General features: G+C 37.7%; 1 protein-coding gene across 1 annotated transcript in view; it reads right to left on the minus strand.

Moving 5' to 3' along the window:
- Positions 1-630: 630 nt before the first annotated feature.
- RAD51AP2 (RAD51 associated protein 2) overlaps positions 631-14828 on the minus strand; it is a 132135-nt gene continuing 117937 nt past the window's right edge. Inside the window, 1 exon segment of the mRNA XM_010591933.3 lies at positions 631-965. Coding sequence (XP_010590235.3) covers positions 631-965 — 335 coding nt within the window.

Consider the following 14828-nt stretch of genomic DNA (forward strand, 5'->3'; position numbering starts at 1 on the left):
CATGATATTTCCAGTGAATGTGAAGGAAGACTCTACTGTGCAAGTTTACTGATATTAATATTAGCTATAATTTCTCATCTACTGTGTGAGGCACTGTATTAGACACTGTATTAGGTGTGTTCGTCACTTCCTTAAGAAACTAAGGTTTGGAGGAATTAACTGATGTTTCAAAATCACAGAGCTAGTAAATGTCAGCCCCTTACTAGCTCTGTGATGTTGGGCAACATATGTACATGTCTGTCTGCCTGTCTGCACTGGACATGCAGAAAGACTGTGCCTCAAACTTCCAGGCAGCCATCAGACTGCTAGGAATGAGATTCGTACGCCCACTGGCATCAACCATTTTATGGGTGCTATGTTCATCTGTAATTAAGCAGGACACATGAGACACACAGTGTGCAAAGTATAAGCCAGTATTATTACTTACAGCAAGGAAACAGTAAACAATAACAACAGATTCCCAAAGGGGAAATGCTTATCCTTTCCCAAATTACCTATATCTATTCTTATGTTGCTGGGCAGACACACCATAGTTCAGGTAAGATGCTGTGTTCATGTCACCACTGCTTCCAGCTACCACGACGCTGCCCAAGGCTTCTGTCCTGCTGCTGGGCCTCATCGGGCCTTACCTCATAGGTGGGAAGACTCCTGCACAGAATCTCCCAAGCCTCTGCCACTAAGCTCTCCTAGGCCTCCACCACTGGCTCCCATTGAGCTACCTGGGCCTGTAGGTCTCTCTTGCTGCCATGCAACCTGGGCACTGCCGCCCAGGTAGTGAGGTGTGCAACCCCTCCACGGGGCACACTCGGGCCTCTCTTGCCCTGCAAAATCAAGTGTTACAACTCTTTTAGCTCTGCTGGCAAACCTCCTGCCCAGAGGCATCCAGCTCTGCCCTGCTGTAGGAAGACCCTTGTGCAGGATCCTCAGAGGCAACACCTGGACAGGGTTACAGTCATGCTTCTGCCCTGCATGGACAAGGGTTATAGTTCTTTTAGTTTCACCAGTAAACCCTCTGCCCCAAAGCACTCAGTTCTGCTTCACAGCCCAGTAAGCCCTCCTCCAGCATCTCTAGCTATCTTCAGAGTTTGCTCTTTTCCCTGGGTCTAGGAGGTTCTCAGTGCAGGGACCCCAGTTCCTTGGTTCAAAGGACGTTCTCCGCTCCAGACTTGTAGAAATCGCTTGCACTCAGCAATTTCTAAAATCTCTTACACCTCGGACAGCCTTTCTGAGCCATGGAATATCCTCACTGAAATTCATACATAAATTAAGTGTGCATAAATGTACCTTCCTGATGTCAATTAAAAACACCAATTACTATGACGGCAATTAAAATCTGAGCTCTCTCCAATTCCAACACATATGGTCTCTCAACTAGCTTGTCCTATTTCCATGTCCTAGAGAACATACCAAGTTTTGTCATGAAATCTTCCTCAAGATTACCTAGCTCCCTTTGTTCTAATACCATGTTCACCACTCTGAAATACTAGGAGGAATCTGAAAATGCAATGGAAAATTTATTCCATTCAATTCAACATACATTTACCAATTTCCTATTGTATGCACCAAACCATATCCCAGACACGTTTGGCAACACAGAGACCGTAAGACATGAACCCTGCTCTCAGATGATTTAAAATATTGGGTTAGAAGAGGAAACAGGTATTTAAAAAGCTCTCTCTCATTCGTTATCCCCTTTAATCTTTACAACAATCCAATAAGATAGTGTACTAAATACCTGTGTCATGTAATAGTGACAACTATAGATTATATCCCATTTGTCCTTTACCCAAGCAGAATTTTACTGATGTTCTCATTGTAAGACACTAGACATATTCCATGATTAATACTTTGGTTCACAAATGTACAGTTGACATAAATATTCTTAAAAACTTGCAGTATCTCCCTACTGATTTCTGCTTGTAGAATCCTCGTATGGACCCTAACCCATGGAGTAAGAATTATTATGGTTTGAAAGACCAAATGAAAGTATTGATGTTTTCCTCTATCCTACCAAAATATAAAATCAAAGGACTACTGTATCTCTATGGGAATTATAAAGAGGCCACCACAAAATATGTGAAAGATGCATATGTGGTGATTCCTATCAGATGCCCCCTCAACTCTCCAGGTTGGCCAGTGTAAAACATTGATGAGAACAGGAAAATGAAATTGATGATAATGCCTACTGCATCTGCTCACCAGGCTGGTTTCCTTACTGGAGTTATCGGCACCTAGTTTTCAGTTATTGATAAAGCAAATGCAGTTTTACCCACTCCAACTAACAGAGAAAGCTTAGAGTAATCTGCTGTCACCTGGTGGGGACAGAAGTATAACTTTACTGTGCTAGGAATGTCAACTCTCCAATTTTGTGTCACCATTTAGTTCCATAAAGCCTCTTACAAAATTGTAGGATATACTGCTGATTCAAACCATTAAAGACATTGTATTTATAGGACCTGGGGAGCAGGAAGCAGCAGGTTGCTCGAGGAAGAGTATAATGTTTGGTGGATAGAGTTAGATGTTCACATACCACACATAGATATTCTTCTTTGATCAATTTACCAAGTGATTTGAAAGTTGAAAGGCTCTAGATAGGGTCCAGGATATCAGAAGATACTCAGGCTGGTCTTGACTTCAACGCAAGTGGCCCTGACGTACACCGCTCTGACCAAGTACATCCATTGGAGCAGATGTTTTGGAGCATAAGCATATGCCCTTCAAAAAGTAGTCAATCTTTTGACATCTAGTTCCCAATTTGCTACTAAGCTTGGAGGGAGACTGAACTCATGACCCTGAGAACATTCAGCCTTCCTCACATAGGAATTTGCAGACATTTCAGGAGGGCATTGGATTGTCACATGGTATGAAATAGAATCTTTTCAGGCACAAAGATTTGAGGAAATGCATTTGTTCACATCCAAATTACACAGAAAACAAGGACATCCATTCAGTGACTTCATCACTAGAATCTTGATCATTTTCTAAGCTTGTGTTTCATATTATTGTGTCGATTTGTTGCATAGATAAAATTTACTGTCCAGCATCCTGTTGAAACTACATAGTAATGTCAGCTATGTGACATTTTATAGCTCTCTTTTTCTCCAACCCGAGCTTATGCTCCTGTAATTGTGTTTTCTTTGCAGCAGCATTCCCAATGGTAAATAAGCACCTCTCTTCACTAGAGAAGAGAACGTTGCTATTAAACAACCTTTGGTAGGTTTTGAAAAAGCACACACTTTCTTCTCGGGATTAAACTAAAAACCAAAGCTGCATTTCATATCACAATGACAAAGCTGTGAAACCCTATTAAATATGATGTTGCAGAAGCAGGAGCTACTGGTAATTACTGTTCAATGGTATCAAGCTCAGTTCCATTACAAAGAAAACCCTCCAGAAATTCTATCCCCAGCAAGAGGAAATACGTGAACCCACTACCATCAAGTTGATTCTGACTCATAGTGACCCTATAGGACAGAGGAGAACTGCCCCCATACAGTTTCCAAGGCTGTAATCTTTACAGAAGCAGACCTCCACATCATTCTCCTACAGAGTAACTGTTGGGTTTGAATCACCGACCTTTCGGTTAACAGCCCAGTGCTTATCCACTGAGCCACCAAAGCTAAATAACATTGTTAAGTGATAAAAGCAACATTCATGGGTATCTTAATAATATGACCTCTTGTCCATTTGTCACTTTATTTGTTTTTTAATAATGGGGGAAATGTGACCAACTTCATGGCCTGAGAATTCCTGGTGATGTTATTATTGACACTATTAATAGCATAATTATAAAACGTACAGGTTGAACAAATCTAGGTATGAATCCAGGTACCTTCCAACCTGTGTGATGCCGGTAAGTTACTTCACCTCTCCAAGTTTCAGGGTTGATTTATGTTTTAAATGAAATAATGTATCTCAAAAGCTCACCACAGCACCAGACAACCAACTAAGCTTCCAACAAATGACACCTGTTGTTATTATTCCTGGTGGCTCAGTGGTTAAGAGCTAGGGCTACTAACCAAAAAGTCAGCAGTTTGAATCCACCAGCTGCTCCTTGGAAACCCCATGAGACAGTTCTACTCTGTCCTATAGGGTCGCCATAAGTCAGAATCAACTTGACAGGAACAGGTTTGGTTTGGGGGGGAGAGTGTTATTATCCTCTGTGGACACTCTGCTGGCAAAATGAACTTCAGAAGGGCCCTCAAATGGTTCAGGTTAAACTGGGAATGAGGAAAAGTGCCTAGCATAGTGGGAAGAGCTAAGACATCATGACAGTGATTAACATGCACTCCCGCTGCTTATTTCCCTAAGAATACCTATGGAGTAATTTTGTAGCTGATGCTACCTTTGGTCAACCTCCCAGAACAAAAACATGGAGCTATGTTGAGGAGTCTTGGAATTCTCCAGGAAGAAGAAGGGGGTCTGAGATTCTGGAGCTCAACTGCCTTAATACCCGAAAGCAATCAAACCAGTTGGTGGGAGTGTAAGGGAAGCCAAGGAACAATACACACTGTGAGACTCTGATGTGTGCGTGTCCACCATCTGGAGAATAGGTTGCCAGCCATAATGTGCTCATTCTCATCACCTGGTCTGACAGAGCTAACCCTTGCCCCAGGGTATTACATAAGAAGGCCCCAGGAACGAATGTGCTACCAGTGCTGTGGGGTGACATTTTGTCTGGAGACAATGTCAAAAAACAAAATCTACACTAAAATCAAGTCTATACCCACGGATGAAAGTAGGTGAGCTCTAAAGCCTCAAGAACTTTCTGGGGGGAAAAAATAGAAGAATCAGAGGTATTCATTATCAGCCCAGGTGGAGACAGAAATGCAAACTATTTTCCATTTAGTTACCCATTTGTGGAAGCAATGTTGTATGCTTCATCCTTAAACCCACAGTGACCAATAATAGGTAACATTTACTGAGCATTTAAGATACACCAGGCATGAAATTCTTTAGAAGAACTGGATGTAGAAATCGTACCTTAGCGTGATCACAGTCAAAACACGAGGAGCTCTCCCAGAGACTGCAGTCACTCTTACTTCTGCCTTCAGATGTCAGTGCACATGAACACTGTTCAGGCTCTCATATGGCCAAATGCAGACAGGAAGGAGCTCCAGCATTACAACGACCTCCAGTGTGTAGAGCAAGTCCCCTTTCAGGTTATTCCTTGCTTAACTAAGAGTTTTTTCACTGGTATCGGACATCTTTTTATTCCACTGCAATCATTACTTTCATTTTCCACTCTTTGGCTAGCTCCAGTACTGGTGTCAGCAACTTCTGTGCATTTTAAAGCTCATGAAGGAATTGTCATTTTACCCTGTGGATTTGTTTCCCTTTGCAATACTGGCAGCTGACTTAAGTCCTAGTTATGGTTAAGGACAATTAGGTAGTGCTTTGACATTTTTGACATAGCACATTTCATTTCCAGATTATAAAATGCTCTATACAAATTCCTTCACAGTCTGCCCCAGCAGTAATGGAAAGATTTAAGACACCAGAAAATTTAAGATAAATACCCAATGGACAGTAATGAAAGAAAAGGAAATCAGGTTCTTCTGGGCTTAAGCCACTGTTTCTCCACTTGGAGCCACAATGCCTCCCCAAGAAGGAAGAGGCATGAGAGTTATGTGTGGAGAAGCCCATAGCGCAGAACGGGTGGGAAGAATTGCAGTACTCTTCTTTGGTCACAAAATCTCTTTGTGGCTTCAAAATAGATGCATTAGGTAGTACTACTATTACTCTAGTTATTGATCAAGGATATTAAAAAAGGTTAGAGAGTTGCTACGACTTTTGGATTTTATGGTTTATGTATAAACAAGCAGCTTTGTAATGATCAACAATAATCAGGGAAAGAGGTCTACTTTTTTGTGTTTGAACTGGGCAGAGAATTCAAGACCTGTGTTACCATAGACTCGCTGAAACTGAAATGACTTCAAACTCTTCTTCTTTCTCAAATCCCATCATCTTGCTTTCCAAAAAGAGGCTCTTGAGGGTTACTTAGGAAAACTTCTCAATCAACTCCTTTAGCAGAGAGAGGCCACAAGAGGTAGATGAAAAAAAGGCCTGAACTTTTAGAAGAGCTGATTTCAAGTCCTGCCTCAGAACTTACTTTCTGTGGGACAGGTTATTTAATCTTCCAACAGGCTGTCTCCTGGTGATAGAACAAAAGTTCTCTTCCTACTTAGCTCCTGAGGGCTGTTATGAATATTAGATTTCTGGGATAAGAATGTGCCAAGCTTTTCAAGGAAAAGTGAGATCAAGTGAAACAATTTAAAATGTTTGGTAAAGATCAATGGACAAAGTTTATTGTGCACACCATAAAAAGTACTGGGTACCAAGAAGAAAATGAAAATGTGAAGTACTGTCACTCTTTATCTCATAGACTTGCCTTAGACAATAGATAATCACACCTAAAAAAGGTAACTGAAATACAATCTATGCTGGATAGAATGTGACTGAATAAAGATGAAAATGCTATAGAACATCTAGGTCAATTGGCGTAACATAGTTCATAAAGAAAATGCTGTACATCCTACTGAGGTGAATAGATTCTGGGGTCTTAAAAGATTGTGAGTAGATATCAAAGACACATCTGTTGTCCCATCTGATCTAGAGCAAAGGAGAAAAAAAACACACACACAAGGAAAATGTCTGTCTAAAGGACTGTTGGACCCCATGAACCACAGCCTCCACCAGCCTGAGCCCAGAAGAACTAGATGGTGCCTGGCTACCACCACTGACTGCTCTGACAGGGCCACAATAGAGGGTCTTGGACAGCGGGAGAAAAATTTAGAACAACATTCAAATTCAAAACAAAAAAAGCCCAGACACACCGGTCTGACAGAGACTGGAGGAACACCTGAGACTATGGCCACAGTACACCCTGATAACTTAGAACTGAACCCACTCTTGAAGCCCACTTTTCAGCCAAAGATTACACAGGCCTACAAAACAAATAATAACACACGCCAGGAACGTGCTTCTTAGTTCAATCAAGTTTACAAAACCATATGGGCAACATCTGCCCAAAAGCAAAGCCGAGAAGGTAGGAAGGGACAGGAAAACTGGACGAATGGACACGCGGAGCCTGGGGTGGAAAGGGAAAAGGGGAAAGTGCTGCCACAATGTGGGGATTGCAACCAATGTCACCAAAACTTCTGTGTAAAAATTCTTGGATGAGAAACCAATTTGCGCTGTAAACTTTCACCTAAAACACAATAAAATTTTAAAAGAAGAAGAAGAAAACTTATTGAGTTTTAAAAAAAAAAAATTGAAAATTTAACATGATGTCCTGTTGGTAAGGCTTTGAGGAAACAGTCTCACATAGCTGGTGGGAATGCTAAGTGGTATAGTCTCTAGAGAACGGAATTCAGCAATATCTAGTAAAATTACGCTTTTATCATTTGAATCCACAATCTCATCCCGAGAATCGTAAGACAATTATACACTGACAGAATAAAAAAGAAAGAAAAGACAGAGAGAGATGTACAAGGCTATTCACTGTAGCATTATTTAACAGGAGACTCGTTGAGAAAACTGTGGTACACACACATTGGAGTACTACCAGATGTAAGAGGGAAAAAGAATTATCTCTAATACTGTTGTGGGGTGACTTTATCTTTCTCTCTCTCTCCCACACACACACGCACACACACACACACATACAGCTTATGTCAAACAAAATGGAAGGATAAACTAAATCCTAAAAAAATGGTTTTTATCTACAGAAGGAAGAGAGAACAGGATGGAGGTGACAGGGATATATGTTATACTTCTCTGAATGTACCATGTTTTGTAATTATGATTTTGAAAAAATGTGCCTTATAAAACTGAAAAACAAAATTATTCAAAAGGATAAAAGTAATCCTTCAAGGTTGAAAACAAATGAACCTAACTGTGTATTGAGTGGTTTAAGCACACAAAGAGAAATTATTTCAAGTAACGCGAAAACACAGTAATTTGACTGCACTTCCCACCAGAGGGATACGTTCTATCAGCAAAGAGACCTGCAAAAAATCTTAAACTGTTTTTGGTATGCGTGTTTTTGGTGGTAATATTGGTGGTGTTATTCTGAATGGTTGTATGTATGGGGGCGGATAGAATAAGTGGGTGATTATGTTGGTAATGTTGGGAGTAAAATTTTTGTCATAGGAGAAGAGAAACACAGGCATAGAATTAGAGAAGTTGAGCAAAAACCCTATTAAGATAAATTTCAGTTGGAGATGTCAGTATGAATTTAAGATACATTTTCTGTAAAAAACATGCACTTTCTATTTCTGTCCACTAAAAGATCTATTAGAAATGACGACCAATCCAACAGCAAATGGGCACTACTTCCCAGACAGTCTCTGTATGTCATTTCACTGCTGTATCTTTTTTTTTTTTAGGTCTAGAAACCCTAGAAACCCTGGTGGCATAGTAGTTAAGTGCTACGGCTGCTAACAAAAAGGTTGGCAGTTCGAATTCCTTGGAAACTCTATGGGTAATTTGACTCTGTCCTATAGGGTCACTATGAGTCAGAATTGACTCGACAGCAGTGGGTTTGTTTTGTTTTGTTTTTTAGGTCTAGACAATAAATATACAATATTTTCATTTCAGAAAATCAAGGAAGTCATCAAAACCTGCTGAAGTTGTATCAAAGAACTGAGAAATCAACTTAATTGGGCTCTTAACTAATCGAAGGTAGGATAATTTGAGCATCAAAATCAATAATACCTTCAAGAGATTTAACACTTTTTTTTTTTTAATGATTCTAAAGATAAACATATAGCTCATTGGTCACCATTGGAAATGCCAGGAAAACCAACACACAATTCTGAAAACCGAAAATTGAATTCAAAGAACTAAACGTTTGTCCTTTTTTTTTTTCTATATGAACTATACATCAGGGCAGCCATAGCTGAGGATGGCAAGTTACTCTTTTTAAAAGAATTACAGTTAATTAATAATAATAGCAACACTTTGCAATCTCTAACAAAATCATGTATCAAAGCAATGATCACCAATGTCTTCTGAAGCCATTAGGTGAAAAGCTGATGGGGGACTTTATAAGGGATGGACCAGGTTGATGACCCCCTGAATGCACTAAGACAACCAGCCATTGAGTTCCTCTGAGGTAATGAAATAGGAAGTTCTCACCACTATGAGGTATTCTTCGCTAAAAATTTGAAACTAAATATGTTCACACCTCTAAATCTAATTATTAAGTTGAACCATATAAAATTGCCAATACTTGACCATTTTGACCTACAAAAATACAATTTCATTTGATTCAATCTAATACCTAAATAGAGGGGCAGAGAAGCAAGTTAAGTCAAACACTACGGGGATGCAATTGGCAAAATCAGACGGAAAAAATGACTCAATTTCTGGAATAACAACACCAACAGCAACAAAATTACAAGAAAATTTAAATTATACACTGAAAAACACTTAAGTGACATATTGGTAGAACACAAGGTGCAGACCTTATTAGAATCCTGATTCAAATAACCTCTCAAAAAAATAATAATAATAAGACAAGAAAATTTAAAAATAGGATATTTGATGATAATAAGGAATTGCTGTTAATTTTCAGGTATGTTATGGCATTGTGGTTATTTTTAAAAGAAGTATTTATATTTTAGAGATATATGCTAGAATATTACAGATAAAATCATTAAGTCTGGGATTTACTTCAATATAACTAAGAAGCGTATGTAAGAGTGAAAGGAGATATGAGTAGAGATGAAAAATGTTGACAATGTGTTAATAATTATGCAAGATACATGGGAGTTCATTCAACTCTATACTTCTGTATATATTTCACATTTTCCATAATGTAAAAAATTGAGAGAAAAAATTTAGACTAATGATTGGCAAGACATTGAAAGTCTCTCATTGGGGAAGAAGAGAACACTCATCAAATTATAAAGTCTGGTTTTATTCTTGTCTTGCATTTTTCTACGAGACTCATAGAAGCCCAGTATATCTGCAATTTCTTTTAACCTGACTAAGGTCCAAAGCAAAGGTATCTCCAGAATGAGTGGGTGGCAGACAAAGTTGACTTACAGAATTTTTTTTTTGAGAGAGAAATGAAAGAAAAAATCAACAGGCAGGTCAGATCTTTAAGATTCTCTAATGTTCCAACAGATTAACTAGAAAAATTATCCCCAAATAAACATGTTGTATAATTCAAGGACAGGAAAAATTGTGCAAAGTTTGTGCATCTTTTTTAGAACACGACTTCAGAAGAGAACAAATTTAAATTACCCAAGCAGTAAGTTAAACTAATATTTTTTTTTCTCTAAAGGAAATAATTCTCTATTTTCAAATACTCTCAGTAATCCAAAATACCAAGACACGTTATCGTATTCTCTCAGCAAATCTGTTTGTGCTGTTAATTTTCTTAAGAAAGCTTTTTTCCAACCAGGGTATTAGGATAATTTTAAAGCTTGGTGTGTCATTAAATCTATTTATTTTAGATTTCACCCAAGTGACCACGTATTTTCAGAATCCAATTCCTGCCACTCTCACAAAAAGCAGTTTCACTTTCTGTTATTCCCCTACCACGTCCTCCCTCACAGTGGTGGATACACCCTAAGGTGTCCCTCAATGATCTCCATCCCCTGGTGTTCACGTCCTGTATTATCCCCTTCCCCTGAGTGTAGGGGGGACCTGTGACTTACTTCTAACCAATATAATGTGGCAAAGGATAACGGATGTCTTTACTATGATTAGGTTACATTGTATGACCAAGGTTGTTGAATGTCACTCTCATGATTAGGTTATGAAATACATCTGACTCCATCTTGCTAGCATGTACTGGAGAGACACTCCTGCTATGAAGTGCAAGAAGCAAGTTGCTATGATGTAAATGGAGAAGGCCACGTGGCAGGAAGCCTCTAGGAGTTGAGGGCCTTGATCCTGCAACCACAAAGGGTTAAATTTTGCTAACAACCACATGAACCTGGAATAGGAGCCCAAGCACCAAAAAAGAATACAGCTTGATTCTAGCCTTGTGAGACCTTGAATAGAGAACCTAGTTAAGCCATGCCCGGGTTACTGTTCTACAGAAATTATGAAATAATAAAGATATGTTATTTTAAGACACTAAGCCTGTGGGGTTCTTGTTGTTCTTTGTTTTTAAGACAATCATAGAAAACAATTATCGTTCACATTTTCATGGTCCCTATGCCATGTTCGACAGGAGCCCTGATGGCGCAGTGGTTAAGCTTTTGACTACTAACAAAAAGGTTAGCAGTTTGAACCCACAAGTGGGAGAAAGGATGTGGCAGTGTGCTTCCATAAAGATTTCAGCCTTGGAAACCCTATGGCGCAGTTCAATAGGGTTGCTGTGAGTCGGAATTGACTTCATGGCAACGAATTTATGCCATGTTTATTATTCTTTCTGCCTGCAATAACTTCTGCTCTTTACCTGCTACATATTTTTGCATCATTTAAGGTCTAGTTTAAACTTCTTCTCTGGGAGGTTTCTCCAGTCCTTTCTCATACCCCACATTCATGCTCCCATCATTAGCCTTTATGATGGATTAATCCTTCCTTTGTATCCACATTGTATCTTAAACATATCTCTATTGTTCAAATATCAATTACATTATAGTTATTTACAGCCTTCGTCCCTCTCCATATATTGAGTTTCTCATTTATTTATTTAACAAACATTTAATTCCAACTTAGAACATAGAGAGTATGTTAAATGCTGGTAACAGACTTGATAGTCTCTTCTCAAAAGACAGAGGCCATATTTTAGTCATCTTTATGCTCCCTGTTGAGTGCTGCATCTGGAAAATAAAAATATTAAATTTGGGGACTCCAGGTTAATTTGACAAAAAAAAAAAATTTTCTAAAAGCTAGTTTGCCAAGTTAACCACTTAACCAAAAACTGCCAAATACCTGAAACTGGTTTTTCACAACCATTTCACTTTGAGAGGTAGGAACAGGTTCAAGGGTTTAAGCCTGAAAAAATGGAAAACTGCATCTAAGGAAAAGCCAGTCCCCTGAATATTTCAATATTGGGCTCTACAATGTGAATCCCATGAAAAATTGATGTCCAGCCAAGTGAATCTTTGTGGTAAAATGACTCTAGTAAAACTGAGCTACTGACTCAGTGGTGAATTAATTTCAGTAAATTGGTTTGACTTCAAGTTATTATCCTTATCTGTTTGGTAGAAACAATAAGAGCAACTGTGGTTTTATGGAAGACAATATCCACAAGAACTAGACTAGTTGGAGAGGCCACCCTGGAGAAGACAGGACATGAACTGAGCTTTGAAGGAGGAAAAGAATCTAAGTGAATGGAGGGAAAGGATTTTGGGAAAAAAAATAATTATTTATAAAGGACAATGAGGTTACTTTTTCTACCACAGCAGTTAAATTAAAAACTAATGAATAATGTATTAGTAAGATACCTAATAATGAAAAACTTTCAAAAAGAGACTTAAGATTCAAAATGTTGTTCAAAGGGGGAAATGCTAACCTTTAGAACTGCAATCCTCTGACTGTCAACTTGAGAGAATTTAGAGACATTGGGAGACTTTATTCTTCATCAGCACCATGATTGCTTTAAAAACAAAACCAAATTCAGACAATTTCTTCTTATGTTTATTGGTTTAACCAGGTCCTACTTACTTTTTGCTGGCAATATCTCTAGTTTTTATTATTATCATTATTTCTTGAACCCACCAGCTGTTTTGCAGAAGAGGGATGTGGCAGTCTGCTTCTGTAAAGATTTATAACCTTGGAAACCCTACGGGGTTGTTTTACTCTGTCCTATAAGGTGGCTATGAGTCGCAATTCCGCTAGACGGCAATGGGCTATTACTTCTTGATCTCTTGTCTAGCATCAGATCTGTGTCGCTTCATAAAATGAGTTCAAAATGTATCTTATTTTGCTTGTTTGGTATTTCCTATTCTTTGGAATTGTTTGTGAAATATTGGATCATTTCTTCCTTGAATGCTTAGTAGAAATCATTAATATAACTATTTCGGCCTGGTGTTTCTCTGTAGTTATAAGAATATTCAGGATTTCTATTTCTTCCTGGGTCAATTCTGGCAAATTACATTTTTCAGGGAATTTTTTTAATTCACCTAGGTTTTAAATATATTGTCATAAATTTGTTCATAATATCCTTATATTATTTGCTGAATTTCTTTCTATAGCATGTACAGCTAGGTCCCCCTTTTCACTCCTAATATTTATTTGTACCTATACTCTCTTTTGATTGAGCAAACCTATCTTTTTTATTTGCCTTTTTTTTTTTAAGAGCCATTTTTGTCTCTGGTGGTTGTACTGTACTTTCATGTTCTATTCTTATTAATTATCAGCTCCTTTATTCTACTTTGGAAGTATTCTTTTTTTTTTTTTTAACTTTTGAAGTTAAATGTTTTGCTCCATAATATTTTCTTCTTTGATGTGTTAGTTATTTTAAAGTCTTTTTTTTTTTAATTTCTGGATATGTTTTTTAGAATCCTTTTGTTATTGATTTCTAATATGATATGATTCATATGAAATTCATTGAATCATGCTTTATAGCAAACATGTAGTTAATTTTCCTGAATATTTCAAATGTACTTGAATTGATGGTTGCAATATTCCATATGTATCCATTAGGTCAAAAAAAAAACCCACTGCCATCGAGTCGATTCCAACTCATATCAATCAAGATTATTATTTATAATGTTAAAATCTCTCTCTTTACTGGTATTTTCTTGTCTGAACTCATATCCTCAGATAAGTGTATTATAACCTCCTTCTATCATAATAGATTAATTAATTTCTTCTTTGAATTTATCGTGTTTTGTGGTATATACTTCGAATACATATTTTTGTATGCAAATTTAGAATTGTTATATCTCCCTAAGGACTTGAACCATTTCATGCTTGTGATATTTTTTCCTTGAAATATTCTGATTTTAATATGACTAACCCAGTATTTTTTGGTTTGTTTTTGTCAGCATTATCTTTTTCCGTTCTTTGACTTTCAATTTTTCTGTATCTTTATGTTATAGGTGTAACTTTTATACAGCTTCATTTTGTGTTTTGTGCTTGTGCTTGAAAAATTTTGCCATTCAAATGGAAAATCTAGTCCATTTCATTGATTTGAATTATTGATTTATTTGGGTATATTTGTACTATCTTACTTTCCTTTCTATTTATCCCTTTTTTTTCCTGTTTCTTTTGTTTATTTCCTTCTGTCTTATATTCTTTTGAGTTTAAAAATGTTTTCCTTTTTTATAGTTATTGTAAAATATTTCAATATACACACTTAACAAAGACAAGTGTTAGTAAATATCTTTACCTTGCTTCTAAACATGGCAAGAACATGGGGACACCAAGTTTAATACCCACTGTGACAGGAACAGAAACGCACCTTTTAAATATTTCATTAAGTGGAACAAAATTGACCAAAGGCCCCAGATTTCGCCCTTTGAAATTCATCATTTCATGTGTACAGAGGCCATGATAGAGTATGGTAAGGATATCAAGGAAGCTGTATGCCTAGAAGACACAAGACTCTTCTGAAGAGTAACTTTGGCTCTTTAACTTAAGGACTCAGCATCAGTCTTGTCATAAATTTTTAGAGCTGCACTGCTAATATTCTTCCATCCAATCTTCCCGCCTTCCTTCCTTCTCTCTTTTACAAGAGTCAGAATGGCATCATTGTCTGATGGTTCTCCCAGCATCCCCTTGCTTTCCTTTTTTCCTCATAGACATCTCCCCTAATAAATCTCTTTTTTTATCCTAGTAAATCTTGTTTTATCCCATCCTGGAATTAGATTCTCAGGGATACCAGACTATTAGAAGTGGCATTAGAAGTGGTACTA

Source organism: Loxodonta africana, chromosome 12 (assembly GCF_030014295.1).
Source record: "Loxodonta africana isolate mLoxAfr1 chromosome 12, mLoxAfr1.hap2, whole genome shotgun sequence".
NCBI classification, from domain to species: domain Eukaryota; kingdom Metazoa; phylum Chordata; class Mammalia; order Proboscidea; family Elephantidae; genus Loxodonta; species Loxodonta africana.